This window comes from Coenobita brevimanus, chromosome 65 (assembly GCF_032717465.1).
Source record: "Coenobita brevimanus isolate Jiangsu-jjx chromosome 65, ASM3271746v2, whole genome shotgun sequence".
NCBI lineage: Eukaryota > Metazoa > Arthropoda > Malacostraca > Decapoda > Coenobitidae > Coenobita > Coenobita brevimanus.
Genome location: NC_137018.1, coordinates 47,090,375 through 47,113,208, shown reverse-complemented (window position 1 = coordinate 47,113,208; position 22,834 = coordinate 47,090,375). Strand labels below are relative to the sequence as shown.

The 22,834-nt window shown below is 44.1% G+C and overlaps 1 protein-coding gene across 1 annotated transcript in view; it reads left to right on the top strand.

Annotated features, from left to right (window-relative positions):
* Nucleotides 1-21,804, top strand: part of LOC145404916 (glycine dehydrogenase (decarboxylating), mitochondrial) — an 89,381-nt gene extending 67,577 nt beyond the window's left edge. The window contains exons 17-21 of the mRNA XM_080276420.1: nucleotides 13,725-13,832; nucleotides 14,143-14,288; nucleotides 16,432-16,555; nucleotides 21,542-21,621; nucleotides 21,761-21,804. Of these exons, the coding sequence (XP_080132546.1) occupies nucleotides 13,725-13,832; nucleotides 14,143-14,288; nucleotides 16,432-16,554 (377 nt within the window). The 3' untranslated portion in view covers nucleotide 16,555; nucleotides 21,542-21,621; nucleotides 21,761-21,804. The remainder of the gene's footprint in view (nucleotides 1-13,724; nucleotides 13,833-14,142; nucleotides 14,289-16,431; nucleotides 16,556-21,541; nucleotides 21,622-21,760) is intronic.
* The last annotated feature ends 1,030 nt before the right edge of the window (nucleotides 21,805-22,834 follow it).

Genomic DNA, 22,834 nt, shown 5'->3' with positions numbered 1-22,834 from the left:
TGTTTTTATTATCTTTGCCTATCATTGCCATGATGAGAACATAATTCTGAAGTTGAGCATAAAGCACTGTTTTCAATAGGCTATGGAGAGATTCATGAGAATCACGATGACTACCAGTACCGTCCTTGTGGTCCTTAATGTGTTATACATGGCGTTCTGCACAGTAATGCTGGACGTAAGGAGGTAATGCATGAAACCTATAGTAATTCTGTTTTATGAAGGCGAAATGCTGTGGCTGCGATAATCACGTCAAGAATGCGTATCTGCCAACACTTTCATTCTAAATAACTAATATCGTAACCTTCGCCATAAATTTCCAGTTATTCTTTTCCCGATGGCAGTTTTTTCCACTTTCATGTAGTAGGAGTGTAGGTGATAAGGGAGAAATTCCTATGGCACTAAAAGTTTGTAAGAAGGAATGAGGTTAAAAATATGAGAATAAATAAACAGTACTACAAAAGGAAAGGAGGGAACGGGCAGCGAGAGAAGGAGAAAGCAGGGGGGAGGATGTGTGAGGTTGCCAGCCTACTTGAGAGAGACTGCAATATATGCGTAAATTTAGACCAAATTTATTCAAAACGTCAAATAGCGGCGCCAATTAAGGTGTAACACCCATTATTAGACAAATGCATATTGAAAGAAAACAGGTAATTAAATAGATTATTGAAAGGAATATTTGTTGACAAATATGGTTATTTAAAGAGAAAGTTAGTTATGCCTAAAAAAAATGTAGGGCGTAGGTGAAAGTGATAAAAAGGGGGACTTCAAGCACGAGGGATAATAGGAATACGGAAATAGCTGAAGAAAAAAGTTATGAAAAAATTGGTTCGGGTCCGAAAGACCGTCCAATATCTTTATTTATTGCCTAATATCCAAAGGATAATAACAATGAGTAGGATACCCAAATATGGTGGTGAATAATAGACAGTGTTTTTATTTAGTAGATAAAATGCAATGTATGCAGCAGATATTATAATAATTCATTTTTTGTAATTTCTTTTCATCTAATCACACTCACCTGTCTTACCCTCCAGCAGACTCTCGTCTCCGCTACCCAACCATTCGTCTCCCCCTCCCACCAGCCAGATTGTGCTGTTTCTTCACCCTCCCACACTACCCCCTATAAAACTCCGCCCACATTTCTCCCCTCCTCACCCTCCCACATCCCCCCTCCCTCCACCTGCAACTGTTACCAGAACCACCGAGACCCAAACCAAGTCGCTGGTGGATGGGGTGTAGCCGTTTCATCTGTCCGGAGCTGTACCTTCTTAATGGAAGTTTGCTCTCATTCAGCCTGTCCCAAAGAAGGGTGACCATTCCCAACCCTCTAACTGTCGCTCAATTGATTTAACATCCCGTGTCTCAAAAGTTTTTGAGTCTATTCTTAACAGGAAAATTTTAAAGCATCTTTCCTATCACAACCTTCATTCTGATCGTCAGCATAGGTTCCGTCAAGGACACTCCACTGGCGATCTTCTCACTTACCTCTCAGACTCCTGGTCATCCTCCTTTTGGGACTTTGGCAAAAGCTTTGCCATTGCACTTGACATTTCAAAGGCTTTTGATTGATTCTGGCATAAGTCTGTAATATCCTAACCGCCCTCTTACGGTTTCTATCCTTCTGTCTGTGCTTTCATCTCTGGTCATTGTATAGCTGCTCTTGTCAACAGCCACTGTTCTTCTCCTAGATCTGTCAACAGTGGTGTTCCTCAGGGCTGTGTCCTATCACCAACTCTCTTCCTTTTATTCATCAGTGACCTTCTATCCTGTACATCTAACCCTATCCACTCATACACTGATGATTCCACCCTTCACCTTTCCGTTTGGTTCTCACAATGTCCATCTCAGCAGTTACTTCAGCAAACAATGAATGAGGCTATGGCATACCTAATGTCTGCCTTGGCTTGTATCTCTGACTGGGGTGAAAGTAATCTTGTTGTTTTTAATGCATCAAAGACTCAGTTCTTACACCTATCAACCCACTAATATCTTCCACAGGAGTACCAACTAATGTTTAATAATATCCAGTTCAATCCTGCATCATCCTTAAATATACTTGGGTTTTCATTCTCTCAGGATTTTTCTTGGAAAGATCCTATTACATCACTTGTAAAATCTGCTTCCAAGTGATTAGGTGTGCTAAGCCGACTCCGTTCCTTCTTTACCCCGGCACAGTTCTTGACTTTATACATGGGTTTTATTTGCCCATGTAGAGTACAACTCTCGTGTGTGGGGAGGCTCCTCACATACAGCTCTTCTCAAGGTGGAGTCAAAGGCTTTTCATCTCATTAACTCTCCTCCTCTTACTGGCTTCCTTCAACCTGTCTCTTCACTGCACTGTTGCAGCTTTATCTCTTTTCTGTCGCAACTTCAATGGTCACTGCTGCTCTGAACTGTCCACATGCATCCCTCCACCTCTACGACGGCCGTGTAGCATCTGTCTAGCAACAAACTCTCATCCCTTTTTTGTCCAGCTTTCTAATACATGAATTAACCGTTTGTGGTAGGTGGGGGAGCTCACCATCAACTCACTCAATGTAGTGCTGCTCTCAGGTGTCTGCCCTGTCCTCTTCTCCATCCTTCTTTCCTTCCATTTTCTTCTATCTTTCTTTCCTTCATTCTTTCCACGTCCTTCTGCCTACGGGTGACTTTACACTCCCTCTTCTGACTTTACACTCCCTCTTCTGTTTTTCATTCCTTCATTCTTTCCTCTTCCTTCTGCCTATGGGTGACTCTACACTGAGTGACAAGCCAAATGGTTTCCTGTACACCAGGAATCTATTTACTATGCTGGGTGGTAACCATATAACCAAATTTTGGTGCCTGGTGGTTTAGTGGGTAATTATTGTGCTCCAATCGGATTGAGCTGGTGAAGGTTTATATCCAAGGGATGATTGGGGTTTATTGCTCACATAATGCCACTTAGGGATGAGTGAGGTTGGTCACTCTCATCTTAATTGTCAGGACCAACTGCCTAACCCTGGGCTGCTACGCTCCTCATGGGGCAACGTAGGATTGGATGATGGGTGGTTGGATGGATGAATTAACCGTTACTCCCAGTCCTTCATTTATGGGCCATGTCAAGTCTGGAACTGTCTCCCTCTGTCTGTATTTCCTACTTCCTATGATCTCCAGTCTTTCAAATGCAGTGTGTCCAGGCATTTGGAAATGAATGGATCTTGAGTTTGGCTCTCTTTTGTATTATTTTGTTTTTTTTCTTGGAAGGAACAGTTTGCGGGTTCCTGGCTTTTGGTTCCTTCTTCCTTGCAAAGAAACCACTGCGGAAGTGTCATGTGTGCCAGCACAGCATGATCAGGCCCCAGACACAGAGAAAGGACTCTCAATACATGTGCCAGGAGTGTGACATAGGATTATGCCTAATCCCATGATTCAAGGAGTACCACACACTCCTCAACTCTTAGACAACAGCATGTGTGTGACAGAGATGCAATAAGTATGTGAAAAGTGCAAAAATGGATACATAATTTCACATAAGTGCATAATTTGGAGACAGTGTTAGTATATAAGACAGTGATGTAGCAAAAAAAGACGCCTAAATAGTGTGGTTTGTGTGAAATAGACGCCTCATAAATTATCACGTGTGCGAAAGAGACACCATACGTTTGTGGCTAGTGTGAAAATAGATGCCAGTGTGTGTACATAGTCCTAATTCAAAGACAGTGTTAGTATATAAGTAAGTGCTGTAGTGACAAAAGATTTGTGTGGCATAGATGCCTAATAAATTACCATATGTGTGCGAGATATGCTATACATACATGGCTAGTGCGAAAGTGGATGCCAGTGTGTGTGTACAGTACAGTCGTAATCAGTGAGTGTTAGCCGATTAGTGTGCTCCAGTGTGATGACAGATGCAAAAAAATGTGTGCCATATGCTAGAAAAGTGCCTCTCACTAGGGTATCTGTGTGTCACTTGCAGCCCTCGTATATCACTCTGCCCAAGAACAGTGGCCACATGCTCCTAGGACATGTTGGGAGCATCACCAGGGCATATACTTTAGTATACCATGGCCAGCCACCAAAGAAAAGTTGGTCCCCTATGGAGAGAAGAAAGTCTACAGGGTTTACTCCCGTAGGTGGGGACGCTTACCATCCACTCACTCGATGTAGTGCTGCTCTTGGGTGTCTTCTCGTTCCTCTCCTCCATCCTTCTTTCCTTCCATCCTCTTCTGTCTTTCTTTCCTTCATTTTTTCTTCATTCTTCTGCCTACAGATGGCTTTACACTCCTTCCTCTGTCTTTCTTTCCTTCATTCTTTCCTCTTCCTTCTGCCTGTGGCTGACTCTGCACTTGTAACAAGCCAAATGGTTTCCTGTAAACCAGGAAACCATTTACTACCCTGAGTTGTAACCATATAACCAAATTTTGGCGCCTGGTGGTTTATTGGGTAATTACGGAGCTCCAGTTGGATTGAACTGGTGAAGGTTTTATATCCAAGGGATGGTTGGGGTTGATTGCTCAAGTAATGCCACTCAGGGATGAGTGAGGCTGGTCACTCTCATCTTAAATGTCAGGACCAACTTGCCTAGTCTCGGGGCTCCTACACTGCTCAGTGTGCAACGTAGGATTGGATGGTGATGATGATGATGATGATGATTTCCTTCTGCCTGTGGGTGACTTTACACTCCCTCTTCTGTCTTCTTTTCCTTTATTCCTTCCTCTTCCTTCCGTGTATGGGTGACTCTACACTGAATGACAAGCCAAATGGATTTCTGTACACCAGGAAACCATTTACTACACTGGTTGGTAACCATCCATCCATCATCCAATCCTACATTGCACCATGAGGAGCATAGGAGCCCGGGGCTAGGCAGTTGGTCTCGACATTTAAGATGAGAGTGACCAACCTCACTCATCCCTGAGTGGCACTACATGAGCAATCAACCCCACCTCTTGGATATAAACCTTCACTGGCTCAATCCGATTGGAGCACAATAATTACCCACTAAACCACCAGGCGCCAAAATTTGGTTATATGGTTACCACCCAGCGTAGTAAATAGTTTCCTGGTGTACAGGAAACCATTTGGCTTGTCACTTAGTGTAGAGTCACCCATAGGCAGAAGAAAGAGGAAAGAATGAAGGAATGAAAGACAGAAGAGGGAGTGTAAAGTCACTCGTAGGCAGAAGGACAAGGAAAGAATCAAGGAAAGAAAGATAGAAGAAGATGGAAGGAAAGAAGGATGGAGGAGAGGACAGGGCAGACACCCGAGAGCAGCACTTCATTGAGTGAGTGGATGGTAAGCACCCCCACCTACCACGACCATATAACCATATTATGGTGCTTGGTGGTTTACTGTGTAATTAAGGTGCTCCAATTGGATTGAGCCAGTGCAGATTTATATCCAAGGGGTGGTTGGGGTTTATGGTTCACGTAATGCCACTCAGGGATGAGTGAAGCTGATCACTCTCATCTTATATGTCATGACCAATTTACCAAGCCTCAGGCTCCTACACTCCTCATGGGGTGACACAGGAATGGATAATGGGTGGATGGATTTCACCAGATAGGCATGGCCATGATGGAGGCCTAAACTCTACCTTCCTGACTTCTGTGAGTACCAGTTTGGGTGTTTTTATGAGTTTTACATCAAAACTAACCTATTGAGGGTGGGGGTAATCAGTCGGCACTGGGAGTGTCAGAGGTATTAAAGTTGCCGGCAGAGGGGGGGTTAAAATGGGTTGTGTGGGGATAGGAAGGGGACCAGTGACCACATAACCTAAAACCTCGAAAAAGTATTTCTGCCACCCACCTGAAGCACAGTATGTCCTAGGCTTGTTGGAGTCTTCACCAAGGGTCCTCCCTAAGGCTGTAGGGTGAAGTCCTCAGGAGGAGGTGAGGAGCAGATATCACTCCAGGTGCTCAGGAGGAGGCGAGGAGCAATGGGGAGAAGATTGAAGGGATGAGGCTGTGGGAGAGCTGTGGCGGGTGAGGAGTGCTGCATTGAGATGGTGGGAGAACGCTGCGGTGAGGCGGCCAGGTAGCAAAGGGGTTAGCAGGGCAGCATTGAAGACAAGATAGACAAGATGGAGGCAGGGTGTAGCATTTGCATCCTACTTATTGATGGCCAGGGCTCTACCTTGATGCTGGTGGTTGTCGTAAGGGGGAAGAAAGTGATGGTCTGCCATGCTGTCATCATCTTAGTTGCCAAGACCTCCCTGTAAGGCCTCAAGTGTTCCATGCCGTATGTTGCTGTGTCGCTCCATGCCAGGTTTGAGTCTGTCCTGGATGTGGACAGTGGCTTCGTCGATCACGGCAAGAACTCCTTTAGTGCCTTGATGTCCAGGACACGAATGTTTTCGTCGTTCTAAACATCCTTACCACTCTTCTCTGCCTCCACCACCTGTTCCCTTAGCTTAGTGAGTTCCTCTGTGGACAGCTGTTCAGTGTAGCTCCCCAGGACCTCTTGCACATCGGCCACATCAATCTCATCTATCCCTGCATGGTGGAAGAGGTCAAGGATTTCACATTGGATGCCCTTCACTGCAAGGAGCCTTGTGAAGGAATGAACACACTCTAGCCAAACTTTCCTCCAGACAGTGTTGAGTGTGCCTGGCTGTACCTCCTTCCATGCTGTTGTGATGTTAGCAGTGGCATTCTTGATGTTTTACATCTTCCAAAACCAACACACTATGTTAGTTAATAGGGAGTTTCCTGTACTGTATATGCAATCCTCACTCCTCACTGTAGATCAAGGATGTGTTCCAGAATATAACAACTTTTACCATTCAGAGAATTTGGGCCAGGTTAAGATAAAAACATTACTGTATGGTTATGATTACCCTACTGTACTTAGCAATATTTTAGGTGGAAATGAGGCACTGAGCTGCAGAGGAGTCCTAACACCATTATGGCCATGTTTAAGTTATGCATAGCAATGTATTCCCCAACCTTCCTCTGTCTGGAGGGATGAAAGAGAGACTTCTACGCAGACATTCAAATGGTCAAAAATTGTATATTGCAACATGCACATTTTTCCTATATGTTGGCTAGATGGCCAGGCCACCAAGCCGAGCCGCAGAGAGAACGAAACATCATCTACGCTCCCCATACACTATTGTATGGTGCCCAGCCAATCACTGCATTGTGCACCATCTAGGCCGCTCTCAGCCGATAACCACGTGCATACCTTGCCCATATCCCTCCACAACAAACCTTGCTCATATCCCTCCACAACCACCCTACCAGGTTCAGTTTTGTGTACGTCACTTCTGTCTTGCATTATCCCACATTACTCTGTGTTTTTAGTGCCCTTTTTTTTTTTTTAACACTTGGTTAGTGTAATATGTCGAATAATCATAATCAGTAATTATCACTGTACAGTAATCCCTGTACTGTCCAGATGCCTACTATCAGGACTCCCCACTTACCAAATATTTTGGTCCCGGGACTTAGTAATCCCAAAGTTGCCCGGGGGGGGGGGGGAATCCTCCCATAATTTGAACTTGGCGCGGCACGGACCAGCTGTGTTTTGGTGTGTAGTTCCGCCGACGTCGGCTAGAGTGCCCCTGCGTCCTCCCCACTTACTGCCCGTCTTTTGTCGTGAGTGCATGCTCCTCACCGTGGCCGCCCTTGTGCTGGCTTTTGCGCTGGTGCCCTACCTGCTGCAGGCTCTCCTGTTTCTCTCCTGCCTCTTCTTCGTGTGTGTGATGATCGCCCCGCCCCCTGAGAAGAGGAAGAGAGTGATTTTGACTCTGGAGAAGAAGAGGGAGATGTTGGACAAGGTGGACGCGGGATGATCAACGTCACGTATCCTCCATGAGTTTAACCTGGCCCGCTATACATTTTTTTATATTAAGAGATCCCGTGACAGACTCATGCAGTACATGGCTGACTTCTCGTCGTAGAACAAACGCAACGTGGAGAGGAAGATGATGTTTACTCCCTGGTTTGCAGAAATTGACTGCTCCACGTTGATTTGGTATCGACAACAACGTGCTGCTGGTGTGCTGGTGCGTGGCACGGGGCTGAAGGCTACTGCTGAGAAGTTCGCAAGGCTTCACAATGCCCCAGACTTCAAGGCATCCGAGGATTGGCTCTTCGCATTCAAGTTACGGCATGGCTTTTCCAACCGTAAGGCCCATGGTGAAGCTTTGGACACCAACGAGGATGTAGTAGAGGAGTTTCAGCAGAAGATGAAGGGCTTGATCAACAGGGAAGGCCTCACTCTCGGTCAAGTCTACAGTGCTGACGAAACTGGTTTATTCTATCACTCTCTGCCAACGAACACTCTATCCGAGGAGATGGAGAAGCGTGTGCCTGGCCGCAAGCTCTCTAAGCAACGGATATCTGCTTTGTGTTGTGCCAGTGCTTACGGCATGCACCAGCTCAAGCCCGTTATTGTTGGCCGTGCAAAGCAGCCTTGGTGTCTTCGTGGGATGATGTCCTTCCTGTCGTTTGGTACCATCTGTGAAGGCTTGGTTCGCAGCCAAGATCTTCAAAGACTGGTTCCACTGCCATTTCATCAAGGAGGTCATCCATTACCAGATGGAGAAACTGGGAATCCCGCATGACCAGCTAAAGGCCCTCCTTCTCTTGGACAATGCACCTGCGCACCCATCCGACAAGGAGTTGGTAGCTGAGAATGGCCGCATTAGGTGCATGTTTTTGCCACCTAATGCGACTGATCTAATCCAACCAATGGACCAAGGAGTGATCGTGGCAACGAAGAGGCTGTACTGAAGGAAGTTCCTGGATGAAGTGATGGTTGTTCTCAAGGATGAGGACGAGCGCGGGGAGGGATGGGGCACGCGAGGCCAGCGGACTTTGGAAAACCTTCGCCGGCCCGTCAAGTGTGCAATCTACAACTGAGGCAGTGCATGGAAGGAAGTCCCCGTCAAGACTCTAGAAAATAGTTGGTTTTGTCTGCTTCTCGAAACGGATGTGGTGCACGATTTTCTAGGTTTCGATGTGGATGACTTCCAAGCACATCTTCGTGCGCATGGCGACAATATTGATGTGGACGAAGTGCGTGAGTGGTTGGATGACGACGAGGGCGATCCTGGGTATCAGACCATGTCTGATATTGAGATCGCATCTTCAGATGCAGGTATAAATACCCAGCTTGAAGATTCCGACGAGGACAGCGACGATGATGCGGACTCCTCTCACCATGTCACTACTCCAGCCATCCCCAAGCTGAGTGCACTCTGGGAACACGTAGAGTTCGTTCTTGACTACCTGGAACACCTGGACTGCGACAGGGAGATGGGGCCCTTGGGATTTGTGGGAGGAAGTGCGTCCTTTCAGGCAGCGCATCATTAATCGCCAAAATCGTCGTTCCTTGTGTCAGTCAACATTGACAGCTTTTTCAGACCCATGATCCCCGCAGTGCCCAGCCCTGGCTCCACACCATTGCCTCCCCAAGACAGACCCTCATCCTCCGAGCCACAGCCCAGCACATCAGGCATGGTGGAGCCACCATTTCATGTGAGTTTGCACCTCTCTTCAGAGTCATCTGCAGTGGGTAGTCCATAACCACGTCCCAGCGATGCGCCCCTAGGCCACCTGTATCAGTTACTCTCAGGCTCTGACAGTGAATAAACAGCAAGAACTTGCCACTAGACCACATGGAAATTCACAGTGTTGTGCAGTGAAAAGAACAGTGTGCAGTGTTAAGAATTTAGAATTCTGAGTGCAAAGACTTAAGTGCAGAGTGCAACACTGATTTCATTAAGGTACAATGGAGCACAAATAAGAACAGAGTGCACAGTGTTAAGAAAACAGAATTCTGAGTGCAAAGACTTAAGTGCAGAGTGCAACACTGATTTCATTAAGGTAAAATGGAGCGCAAGTAAGACCAGAGTGCGCAGTGTTAAGAAAATAGAATTCTGAGTGCAAATGATCAAGTTCAGTGCAAAACTTCATGTACTGCAGGTGCTTCGGGTACACCTTTTTACTGTCAGAGTCTGAGAGGAGGCGGGTTATTCATCGAGATGGCCAGGGACTTGTTGTAAGTACCCAGAATGTTTCATATTGTACTGTATTTTCCATACTTGCCTCTAAAACCTGATTTCTCTTTTTTGTCCCTTATTGGTGTGAATAGGGTCTTAGGTGCTATGCATGTTCAATAGGGAGGTGTTTTTCTGAGTTAGGCTAGGTTAGGGTCCATAAGTACCAGTCTAGGAGCCAGGGACTTGTTGTAAGTACCCAGAATGTTTAATATTTTATATACTCACCTCTAAAACCTCATTCTCTGGTTCCTTTGCATTTGTTTCACTCTTTTATGTCCCTTATTGGTGTGGATAGAGTCTTAAATAAGTGCTATGCATGTCCAGCAGGGAGTTATGTAGGTGTTTTTCTGAGTTAGGCTAGGTTAGGGTCCATAAGTACAAGTCCAGGAGGCAGGGGCCCACTATCCGGACAGACCTTTCCGGACATGCTTTTGGCCCTGTTACACCGGAAAGTGGAGGGATTACTGTAATAATGAATAATCATAATCAGCAGTCAATAATACCCCAACCTTTTTTATACCATAATTATTTGTCATTGCACTGACATTAACCCGTGGATTGCGCAATTACCCTTTTATATCCCACCCTGGGGTGCACAAAAAATGAAAGAATTTTTTTTTTTTAGTTTTCATTTATTATAAACTTGAAGATAAACATCCAGGGCATCATCTGGTGGGAAAAAAAAAAATCTCTTTCTCTGTCTGTGCGTAGGGCCATGCATAATTTTACGTATGGGAGTAGTGGAAAAAAAAATCTCTTTCTCTGTTTGTGCGTAGGGCCATGCATAATTTTACGTATGGGAGTAGTGGAAAAAAGAAAAAATTTTGTTTTTGTTTATTATAAACTTGAAGATAAACATCCAGGGCATCATCTGGTGAAAAGAAAATAATCTCTCTCTCTCTGTCTTTGTGTAGTGCCATGTGTAATTTAGCATAGGGGTCGAGTTGTTTATGTTCATGCACGGCCGGCACAGCCTGAGCTGTGGCTCGCAATGCAATGCTACCTAGCCTGAGCTGTGGCTCGCAATGCAATGCTACCTAGCCTGAGCTGTGGCTTGCAATCCACGGGTTAATGTTACTATTTTTTTTCTTAAACAAGCCAATTATTATTTTTAAAAATTTTAATTTTTTATAAACAGTGCTTGTATTTTTATACATTATTGCTGTCTTCTCATAACAGAATCATCTTATTCTTATTTTTGTTTTCAATTTTCATTGTTTTCTTTTTCTTCAGTGTACTTTTAGGTCTTCGTAACTATCTTTCTATCTTACCATTTACTTTTAGGTCTTCATAACTATCTTTCTATCTTACCATTTTTTGTTTTCTTGGCCCTTCCTTACCATCACTGACTTCTTATTAGTTCCATCCATCATCCAATCCTACATTGCCCCATGAGGAACGTAGGAGCCCGGGACTAGGCAGTTGGTCCCAACATTGAAGATAAGGGTGACCAGCTTCACTCATCTCTTGAGTGTCAATACATGAGCAGTCAACCCCAACCACCCCTTGGATATAAACCTTCACTGGCTCAGTCCGATTGGAGTGCAATAATTACCCACTAAATCACCAGGCGCCAAAATCTGGTTATGTGGTTACCACCCAGCATAGTAAATGGTTTCCTGGTGTACAAGAAACCATTTGGCTTGTCACTCAGTGTAGAGTCACCCACAGGCAGGAGGAAGAGGAAAGAATGAAGGTAAGAGACATAAGAGGAAGTGTAAAGTCACTTGTAGGCAGAAGGACAAGGAAAGAATGAAGGAAAGAAAGACAGAAGAGGATGGAAGGAAAGAAGGATGGAGGAGAGGAAAGGGAAGACACCCGAGAGCAGCACTACATCGAGTGAGTGGATGGTGAGCGCCCATTAACATTATTACATCCATCATTGACTTATTATTAGTTATTAACATTATTACATTCTTTTTATTATTATAAATGCTCATTGTGATTTAAAATGCTCATTCTGACTTTCCCAGTATGTACTGAAATTTTCTGAATCCATGCAGCAAGAGATAATCGCACTCATTGTTCTGTCTTTCAAAATGCCATGCACTTACCTAAATTTATTACTTTATAATATTTAACAAGACTTTGATCTACACTTTAATACCAGTTTCAACTAGATACCCTGTACATATCCTGAGATATGGCATTCTGAAAGTCACAAAACTTTGAGTACAGCTTTCTCTGGTTTTTATTTTCAGCGCTTGGCCTCCATTACAACTCAGTGCCTCAAATTAAGGTCAGGATAATTATGATGTGTTTGTGTGTTCGTTTCATTTTTGAAGGCTGCAACATGCTTGCATGCTTGGTCATTTAATGGTGGCTCTCCATGCTGCTCAATGTTTGGCAGCTTCTTTATTTAGTCCCTCATCCCCGAGGCCACATTCAGTGACCTCGTCCCAGGTCTTTTTCGGTCTACCTCCTGCTACCCTACCCCTAACATTAACACTTCTCACTTTCTGCACCCAGTTATTATCCCCCATCCACTCCATATGCCCAAACCATCTCAGTCTACTCCTCCTCATCACAACAGGGGGCACGGTGGCTCAGTGATAGAACATCAAGCTCGTAATTGGGGGATTGTAAGTTCGAGCCTCATCCGGGACTGCCGTGCCGGGAGTAGTAGCGTGCTTCTATAACCTAGCAGGGCTATATGATCCAATACAGAGTCTAGCTCGGGGGAACGCCATTTCTCCTCATCACAACTCAAATACACTCCAGTCCCATATTACGTCTCAACTCTTCAATTGTAAACCTAGCTCCCCAGCCCTTGCACTCAGGGACGCACTGCACATCCACTTAATCACTGCCATTTCTGTACATGTGAGCCTGCGAATATCCTCTTCTTTTACTGCCCAGATCTCACTGCCAAACAGCATTACACTCAACACATGCCACTTAGAAAGATCCCTTGGCACGGAGGGAGAGTCCTCTCAGTGTCAGGAGAGGCAACAGCACTCTGAACTTCTTCCAACCACTCCTCACTCTAGCCACAAAGCTAGCTTCAGCCCCACCTCCAGCACATAACATGTCTCCCAAATAACAAAACTCTTCCACACACTCAAGAGACTCACCAGCAAGTTCAGCCCTTTCACACCTGGCAATCTCCACATGCTCTCTCCAACACACCACACATATGAAATCACCATTATCTCACAGTCTGCCTCTAATACCACTACATTTCTTATGCACCCACTTATCACAAACACTGCACAAGATGGAATCACCTCCCATGCTCTTGTGGCAAGTTGCACATGGCCACTTCCCCTCTTGGACAGTATTCCCCCCCAACTCTGGATACTGTCACTTTTGTTTTATCTGCATTTACTCCTAAGCCCTTGTGCCCCATACCATCTTTCCATTTCCTAAATTTTTCCCTTCTCCCTTTCATTCTCTGCAATCAACATAAATCACCAGCATACAACGTCTCCCATGAGAGTCCATTTCTCATCTCATGCGAGAGGGCTTCAAGTACCATAATAAACAGCAAGGTGCTCATGACTGACTGCTGATGCACACCAACATTCACAGAAAACTTCTCACTCAAAATTCTGTTCACCCTTACCTGGGTGTGAGCACCCACATACTTAACCATAACCACCGTACCCAGTCTCTGCTCAATCCCAAACTTTCTCATTGCCCACTTCACCACCTCTTTAGGGACTCTGTCAGTGGCCTTCTCCATATAGACAAAAATGAAGTGCAGTTCCCTTTTAGCAGTGAAAACTATTAATATTACCTTTATGTGCACCAGGGTTCCATGCTCCTACCATGTCGTGGCCAGTGGCGGGGAGTCTCATGGTGGAGCCCACAGAGTCTGAGGATCGTGCTGAACTTGACCGTTTCTGTGATGCTCTCATCAGTCAGTACTCTGTACATTTTGTTTACTTTCCATTTTGCTTTATTGTATTACAGAAACTTAACCATGTAAGGACATTTATCCTTTGTCTGGGGATGTATTTCTTATTATACTATTGCTTTCACCAAGTGATTTTATTCAACATTGAAGACCCCTGGTGGGTTATTAAAACCTGTATATAACCCCTCCAGTTTGGAAAGTCTTTCCTAAGTGAATAAACTTGTCTGGAAATAGAAAGAATATATCATGATAGTGAAGGTATCAACTGTTAAATTCTTACTACCATCATAATGTTTTACTGTGTATGTTGCAGTGATCCGAAATGAGATCCGTGACCTTGAGGAAGGGCGCAGTGATCCAGCATGCAACCCACTCAATATGGCTCCTCACCCCCTTGTCACTGTCACCGCATCAAAGTGGGACCGACCATACTCACGCGAGCAAGCTGCCTTCCCTGCTGTGAGTTGCTAGGTAGAGGAGGAGTACTAGCAGGGGAAAATGTCAAGGGAAAGGTGGGGTACAGGGTGAGGAAGGTGTGAAGGAAAGGTGGAGTACAGGGCAAGGAAGGTGCAAAGGAGAGGTGGAGTACAGGGAGAGGAAAGTGTGAAGAAAAGGTCGAGTACAGGGAAAGGGTGTGAAGGAAAGGTGAAGTACAGGAAGGAGAAGGTGTGAAGGCAAGGTGGAGTACAGGGAGAGGAAAATGTGAAGGAAAGGTGCAGTACAAGGAAAGCAAAATGTGAGAGGGGAAGTGGTAGGTAGTGGCAACCATCATTCATTCACTTGACGTAGTGCCGCCTTTTTCACTTTATCAATCTTTGTCTGCCCCCTTCTCTTCCCTTTTCATTCCTGTCACCTTTTATTACTCTTCTTCCCACTTCAGATTGCTTTACACTGGGTGGCAAAGCTGATGGTTTTCTGTAACCCAGGAAACCGTTTTCATTGCTGGGTGGTAACCGTATAACCTGATCACAGGGTGAAGTGGAGCTTACTTTACGGCTCTTTTGTTCAGTTGGTTGGAGAGATGCAAATGCGGCATCCACCGCCTGCAAGGGAAAATCAGTTCACTGCATAGGACAGTCCTGCAGGACCATTTGTTTGCCAGTGGTTGATGGATATACTCAGCCAGGCAGATGGGGATTGATCAACAACATGGAGAGGAAGGTGTGAAGGAAAGTTGAAATAGAAAGAGGGAAGGGTGTGAAGGAAAGATGGAGTACAAGGATGAGAAGATGTAATGGAAAGATGGAGTACAGGAAAGGGAAGGTGTGAAGGAAAGCTGGAGCACAAGGATGGGAAGGTGTGAAGGAAATGTGGAGTACAGGGAAGGGGAGCTGTGAACGAAAGGTTGAGTACCAGGATGGGAAGGTGTGAAGGGAGGATGGAGTACAAGGAAGGAAAGGTGGAGTACAAGGATGGGAAGTTGTGAAGGAAAGGTGGAGTACAGGGAAAGGAAGGTGTGAAGGAAAGGTGGAGTACAAGGTTGGGAAGGTGTGAAGGAAAGGTGGAATACAGGGAAGGGAAACTGTGAAGGAAAGGTGGAGTACAAGGATGGGAAGGTGTGAAGGAAAGGTGGAGAGCGAGGGTGGGAAGGTTGTGAAAGGAAGATGGAGTACAGGGAAGGGAAAGTGTGAAGAAAAGGTGGAGTACAAGGATGGGAGGGTGTGAAGTAAAGATGGAGTACAGAGAAGGGAAGGTCACTGTGAGGGAAAGGTGAAGTACAGGGGGAAGGGGGAGGATGTGAAGGAAGGTTGTGAGATGCGAAAGGAGGAAAGGCTAATATGTAAAGAGAGAGGGGATGGGGGAATGTGAGAAGGAGGGGAGGGGAGTGCTTGGAACTGACAGAGTACATAGGGGAAGGTTATCAGATAATGAACAACTTGATGGAATGCTTATTATTACTATGGCAACTTTGTTTTCCATTTACAGATGGGCAGATTTAGAGCAAGAGTCTTTGAATTCATCAGATGTGAGAGAGGACAAGGGACTTAAATCAATAATACTGATATGTTAATGTGAAGCATTTGACATGAACAGCTGGAAACATTGATAACAGTGATGTTAACATGAAGCATAGACCATGATGCTGACTCATATGTGCACAGCTACATTTGAGTGCTTGTTTGGCTCTCTCTGAATGTTGTTGAGATGCATTACACAGCATTAGTCACTACTGTAGCTATATAGAACATCACAACCACCATAAATGTACTTTTGGCACAAACACAACCACTGTATCCATCCTAATTGCTAGCACCACTTCATGCACCACCAATACCATAACAGTCACAGCTACCACCTTATCCACCACCACTACCACCATTTTCATTACAACCTCCATGACCATTACCACCACCACCACCCTCCAGAATACCTCCTACACCACCACCACATTCTCGTATCATCATCATACCAGCACCACAATGCCTCCTACCACCATCATTGCAACCACTACCTTTTTTCATTTCAACTACCACACCATCATCACCATAATTACTACTAGCATCTCCTCCATCATCCTCACCACCATAATGCATTCCTCCATCACCACCACCACCACCCCCCATTGGTGCTCAGTTTCCCATAGCTTGCTTCCTTTTTCTAGCCATACCTTCGTCCTGAGACCAAGTGGTGGCCAACTGTGGGACGCATTGATGATATCTACGGTGACCGCCATCTTGTGTGTACCTGCCCACCCATGGAGTCATACAAGTCACCCTTTGAGTGATGTATGCATTTAGGGATTTGTCAGTAGCCCTATGAATGATGTTTGCATTTAGAGGTTGCCCCCCCCCCCCTTGTGTGTGTGTGTGTGTGTGTGTGTGTGTGTGAGAGAGAGAGAGAGAGAGAGAGAGAGACTCGACTCAGTATTCCATTCATACCCTCACAGTTTGTCTTCTGTATGTGTAATGAAATAACTCAGGATTACCATAACGTTAACATACAAGATTCTCCCACGTGTGTGTGTGCGCGTCACACAGGCATCCTTGTGAGTGATGTGCAACTGAGTAATGAGATTCACTCAGATGCATACAGATGAGGTGCACATGGGTGCATACACAGTGTTCAAGGTGGAGGTACGATGTGCTAGTAAATCTTAGGCCTGTTTTTATTCTATTTAGGAAAATAAGGGGTGATGCTGCCCACAATATTTTTATACCTTATCCAGTAATTTACTTTGTACAGCATCAGACAATTTAGATTTCCATTTTCTGGTTTGTGAATTGTGAAATAAAAGTGATATATTTTATATTTTCAAAACAGCATAAAACTTTGAATATTGTATAGTACTGTACTTATATATACTGTATATGAAGTTTGCATAGAACAGGAAGTTTATATTTATACTGTGAGATGCTATAGACAAACAGATATAAAGGAATAGGTTTTGTACAGTTATATGAGAGATCTAATTGTATACTGTATATATAGAGCTATGGCTGTAGGACAGCAAAATTACAAGGTTGTAGTTCTTAATGTTCAAATGTGCTCTCATTATTTCCTAAGTGAAGCAAAGTGTACATTAAGTCCTGTTTGTAAGTTGGCTTTATTTTTGTTCCTTTTTGTTATTTAGTCCACAGAACAGTACATGACAAAAATGTCTATTGAAATAACATCACTACCTATAAAGCAGACTGCTAGGTCCACAACTTTACAGTGCCAAATGTATGAAGTCATATTTTGGTTAAAAGCATCCCTGACCTACAATGAGAACTGCTGTACCTGACTAATACTAAAGTCTGTTTGATTGACCTGCGGACCTGAGATGTATGTGGCAAGTAGGGTGTGTTTGTTTTGTGACTTCTGATTGGCCACCAATGATGTCATTGAAGTAATTGCATTCATGTATTGTAGTGCAACATGTGGACGTAGGGGTACACTGTAAGTGGCTATTAGAGTGCAACATGTGGACGTAGGTTTACACCGTGGGTGGATGCAGTGCAACATGCAGACGTGGGTGTACACAATGGGTGGTTAATTTGATTCAAACCACTCATTGTTTTATAAAACTTTATAATCAGGTTTAATTTTTTGGCAACAGTAAACTTTTAAAGTTAATTTTGACCTCATCAGCTTCGGAAATTATTCCATATTTAATCTGGCTGCCTGTACTGAAGGCAATTAAAAACTATAAATATATATGTGTTAAAATAAGAAGAGGTGTAGATTTAAAAGTGGAAAGAAATGTGATGGTGTGAAGGATGCATGTGGTAGGTTACTAACCCATGGAGATTAAGTAAGGACCAGATGGAAGGAATATTTTGAAAGCCTGAAGAATGGGAATAGAGGGACCAGAGCGGCTGTAGTAGTAGCAGCAGTTGTTCCCTGGCAGTCTGGCCAAGCAGCCCCAAGTCCCTTAGGAAGGCCATGGCTGAGACCGGGCTTTCCCACAGAGCTCTCAAAGAGTGTATGTTGTGTTGTTGGCTTAGGTGGTTGTGTGCAATGCAGTCGTCCATAATGTGCTTAATAGTATGGGGTGCTGTGTTGCATCCTGGACAGGCATCAGTGACGGAATCATCCAGTCTCTTCTGGTAGCTTAAGAGGGCTGGATGGTGCCCACATCTCAGCCTGGCCAGGTGCACCCTGTCCTCACACGGGAGATAGGATTCAGAAGGGTGGATGTCAGGAGGCCGTGCATGCAACTGTGTGTTGTCTTTAAGTGACTGAATGGAGCGGCAAGTGATCTGAGTGTGGATATGCTTCTGGAAGCTGGTCTGAGGGTGGAGAGATGACATTATTTGTGTATGGTATCGTGAGCAGCTGTAAACATGATTGGTTTTGGGGGTGTGCAGAGAAGAAATGCATTGCCAGCAGACGTGACACTCGCAATGGTGAAGAGTGCTGTGAAGTGGCTGAAAAATGGGAAAGCAGCTGGGGTTGATGAGGTGTATGCAGAGATGCATAAGTGTAGTGGAGAGAGTGAAATGAAGTGCTTGTTGGAGATATGGATGAGTGAAACTGTGCCTGCTGAGTGGAAAAAGGCTGTGATTGTACCATTCATCCATCCATCATCCAACCCTACATTGCCCCATGAGGAGTGTAGGAGCCCGGGGCTAGGCAGTTGGTCCTGACATTTAAGATGAGAGTGATTGTACCCCTGTACAAAAATAAAGGTGAGTGAAGTTAGTGCAAGAATTATCGTGGCATAAGTTTATTGAGTGTGGTAGGGAAGGTATATGGAAGAATTATTATAAAGTAAGAGATATCAGAAGTCCTAGTGAGTGATGAACAGGAAGGCTTTAGGAGTGGCAGAGGATGTGTGGATCAAGTATTTGCAGTGAGATAGATAGCAGAGAAGGCTTGTGAGAAGGACCATAAGGTGTTTATGGCATTCATGGATCTGGAAAAAGCATACAACAAAGTAGACAGAGAGGGATTGTGGAAAGTTTTGCGCATGTAATGTGTAGATGGTAAGGTGCTGGGTGCTGTCAAGAGTTTTTATGATGGTAGCGAAGCATGTGTAAGGATTAATGGGCATCTAAGTGACTGGTTCACGATCAGTGTGGGCGTGCGACAAGGTTGTGTGATGTCCCCATGGTTGTTCAATATATATATGGATGGGGCGATAAGAGAATGAAAAACATAAGTAATGGAGAGAGGGATGGTGTTGGTAATGATGTGATAGATGGAATATCTCAAATTTGTTGTATGCTGATGATGCAACACTGCTTGCAAGTACTGGACAAGAACTTGGTAGGCTAGTGCAGAGTTTTGCTGATGTTTGTGAGCATCGTGCCTTGAGAGTAAATGTAGAGAAAAGTGTTGGTTATTGAAAGAGAAGGTGACTCCCAATGTGATGTCACAGTGATTGGAGAGAGACTGGGATTGGTGAGAGTTCAAATACTTGGGTACAGTGATAGAAAAAGAGAGGAAAATGTGCAAAAGAAGCTGAAAGTAGAGAAACACAAGGAAGAAAAGTAGCTGGTGCAATGAAGGCCTTGAACAGAGGCTTGAGTATTGCAGCTGCACGAGGCTTGCATGAGGAAGTGTTAGTGCCAACTTTAAGATATGGGTGTGAGACTATGGTGTGGCATGAAAATGAAAAGTCAAGAGTAAGAGCAGTGGATATGGGACTGCTGAGGAATGTATGTGGAGTACACAGGGTGGATAGGATACGAAATAATGTGATTCATGAAAGGTGTGGAGTGAGGAAGTCGATGGACACCAGAATCGAAGAAAGTGTCCTGAGATGGTAATGATATGGTCATGTGGATAGAATGGATAACAAGAGAGTGGTGAAAAAAGTATACCTGAGTGAATTTGAAGGAGGCAGGAGGCGAGGTAGGCCAAGGAGAAGATGGAGAGATATGGTGGATGAGTGGGAAAGAGAGGTTTGGAAGTCGGTGACGCTAGGGAACTGACTAGATCGAGCTGGCTGGATGAATGTTGTGAGGAGAAGTGCATGATCAGGGATTTTGGCATCCCTTGTGAGCATGGCGACGTCTGGATTGACTCAGTCGGATACGTTTGTGTGACGCTGCAGAATGTGGTGAATGTTTTTGGCATATCCGGTAGAGCCAGGATTCCGGGGGCTTGAATGATGAGTGAATGGAAGCATGGCCTGTTGGATTGGGCGAGTTTGTGCTGTCTGGACATTGCTACTCCTCACTCTGCCCTTGGATGGGAAAGAAGGTCCAGATGATGATGATGTAGATTTAAATCATCGGTGACCAATCAGCAGTCACGATTCAAACACACCCTACTCACCCTGTACATCTCAGCTGCACAGGTCAATCAGATAGGGTATAGAAGTAGAAGCAGTGATCTGGGTTTGGATGTAGGTGTGAGGGGCCAGGCAGATGCTCTATACTGGAAAGTTGTGTGCAGTGAATATGTTATATTTTGATGTGTTTTACTTCCTGCAGAGTGGGTAAGCTCTCTAGCAACACTTTCTTAGTTATTTATTTTGTATCTTACAACTTTATAATCTGCTGCATGTTAATTACAATATACCAATTTAACAATGAAATTTATCGTAATCTAGCTTACAAATTATTTGTGTCCAGTATCTAGAAACAAACTGGTAAGGAAGAGGTGCTGGAAAGCCTTTAAACACTCAAGAATGTGGCACGTGGAATTCTGTTGTTATTTGAGAGTCTGACAACCATCATACTTTGACCAAAAAAACTGCAGTTATCAGTGTAGGTGCTGTGACTGTCTGTTCATAATAGGAACAGATACTTAGTGGTTGGTGGGGGCACTCACCGTCCACTCACTTGATGTAATGTTGCTGTGGGGTGCCTGCCCCCTCCTCTCTTCCCTCTTTCCATCCTTCCTCTTCCTTCTGTCTACGGGTGACTCTACACTAAATGACAAGCCAAATCGTTTCCTGTACACCAGGAAACATTTACTTCACTGAGTGGTAACCATATAACCAAATTTTGGCACCTGGTGGTTTAGTGGGCAGTTAAGGCGTTCCAATCGGATTGAGCAAGTGCAGGTTTATATCCAAGGGATGGTTGGGGTTTATTGCTCACAATGCCACCCAGATGAGTGAGGCTGGTCATTCTCATAATGTCAGGACCAACTTGCCTAGCCCCGGGTTCCTATGCTTCTCATGGGACAACACTGGATTAGATGAATGAATGGAACAGATACTAATGCATAAGAAAGCATTAAAATTGGAATTAACTCTTATTTTTTGAGCATTAATCTTACTTTGATAATCATCACTTTTTAGTCATAATCACATTACCTTGACCAAAATGTTGCAGGAGACTGTAGCTTGGAAAGCTGCCATCAGATTGAAAAAGGCTGATGCTTGCAAGCATGGAACAGCCATATGTAACACCGGGTATGTAGTTACTGTTGTTATACCAGGCTCATCTGAATGTGAATCCAGTGGACTGCATACTGAAATTGTATGTCGAGAACCACCAAAAGGGGTAATGAGTAATTCTCTAGCTCCCTTTTAAATCTGCCCCCCCCTCAAGATTACAAATGAAATTCGATTATTTAGCTGGAGAAACGGTTGTGGAAAATGTGGACAATGTACATCACTGTACTTTATAACATTACAAGAAGGATTATGGAAAAATGTGGACAATCTACACCACTGTACTTTCTAACATTACACTACAAGAAAGGATTATGGAAAAATGTGGACAGTATACTGTACACCACTACTTCTAACATGCCTAGGAAACAACTACTACATTACATGTTGGCTACATGTGCAATGATCAGTGAGGTGATGTGAGGTCAATAATACACAGTGTAGAAGCAACAAAGATGTCACTATACTATATTTGCAATCTGATACCGACGATGACTAAACAAAGGGATCCAACAGTGGCCATGCAGAGGTGGTGATATGTCTAGTCTCTTAGGTGGGAACATAAGGATTAATAACTACAATATCCTTTTTTTTTTTTTTTTTTTTTTTTTTTTTTTTTTTTGCCACCTCAGATGATTTTATTCAATTTTGGGAAGATGTAAAATAATTTATTACTGTAATTCTGTTAATGCTCAGCAACAAGAAGTCTCTCTATAGATGAATAAAACTGCCTACCAGTAACATGAGAGAAATATGTAAGACATCACTGTGGTGAAAGGCTTATCCCTCTCACTGTGATGACAATTCTTTTAATCTTGCAACTTCCAGACAACTAGAAGAGACCCGAATGTGAAGACTTCCTGACTATTGTTGCAATGGATGCACTTTTTACTTTGGAATGTCATTCAAGCTAAATCCAAACCAGCATATTCGGTTGAGAGAATTTCAAGCAGTCCAAAGCATTAGGTTCATCAAGACTCTGTGCAATTCAACCATCTGACTACCAGAATTCCCTTCTGCTGAACAAAATCTTAGGAGTAAAATACTGTACTACATTCACAAAAGGCAAAATGGTTAAGCAGGAACATGTTATCACATGCTATCATAGTCAAAAACATAGATGGGTCTCTTGAGCATGTTAAGCTTTGTTATTTAGATGAAATTATAAGCACTGGAGGCTGAGCTGGAGCTAGCCTGATGGGAAAGGTAGGAAGTGGTTGGAAGCAGCTCA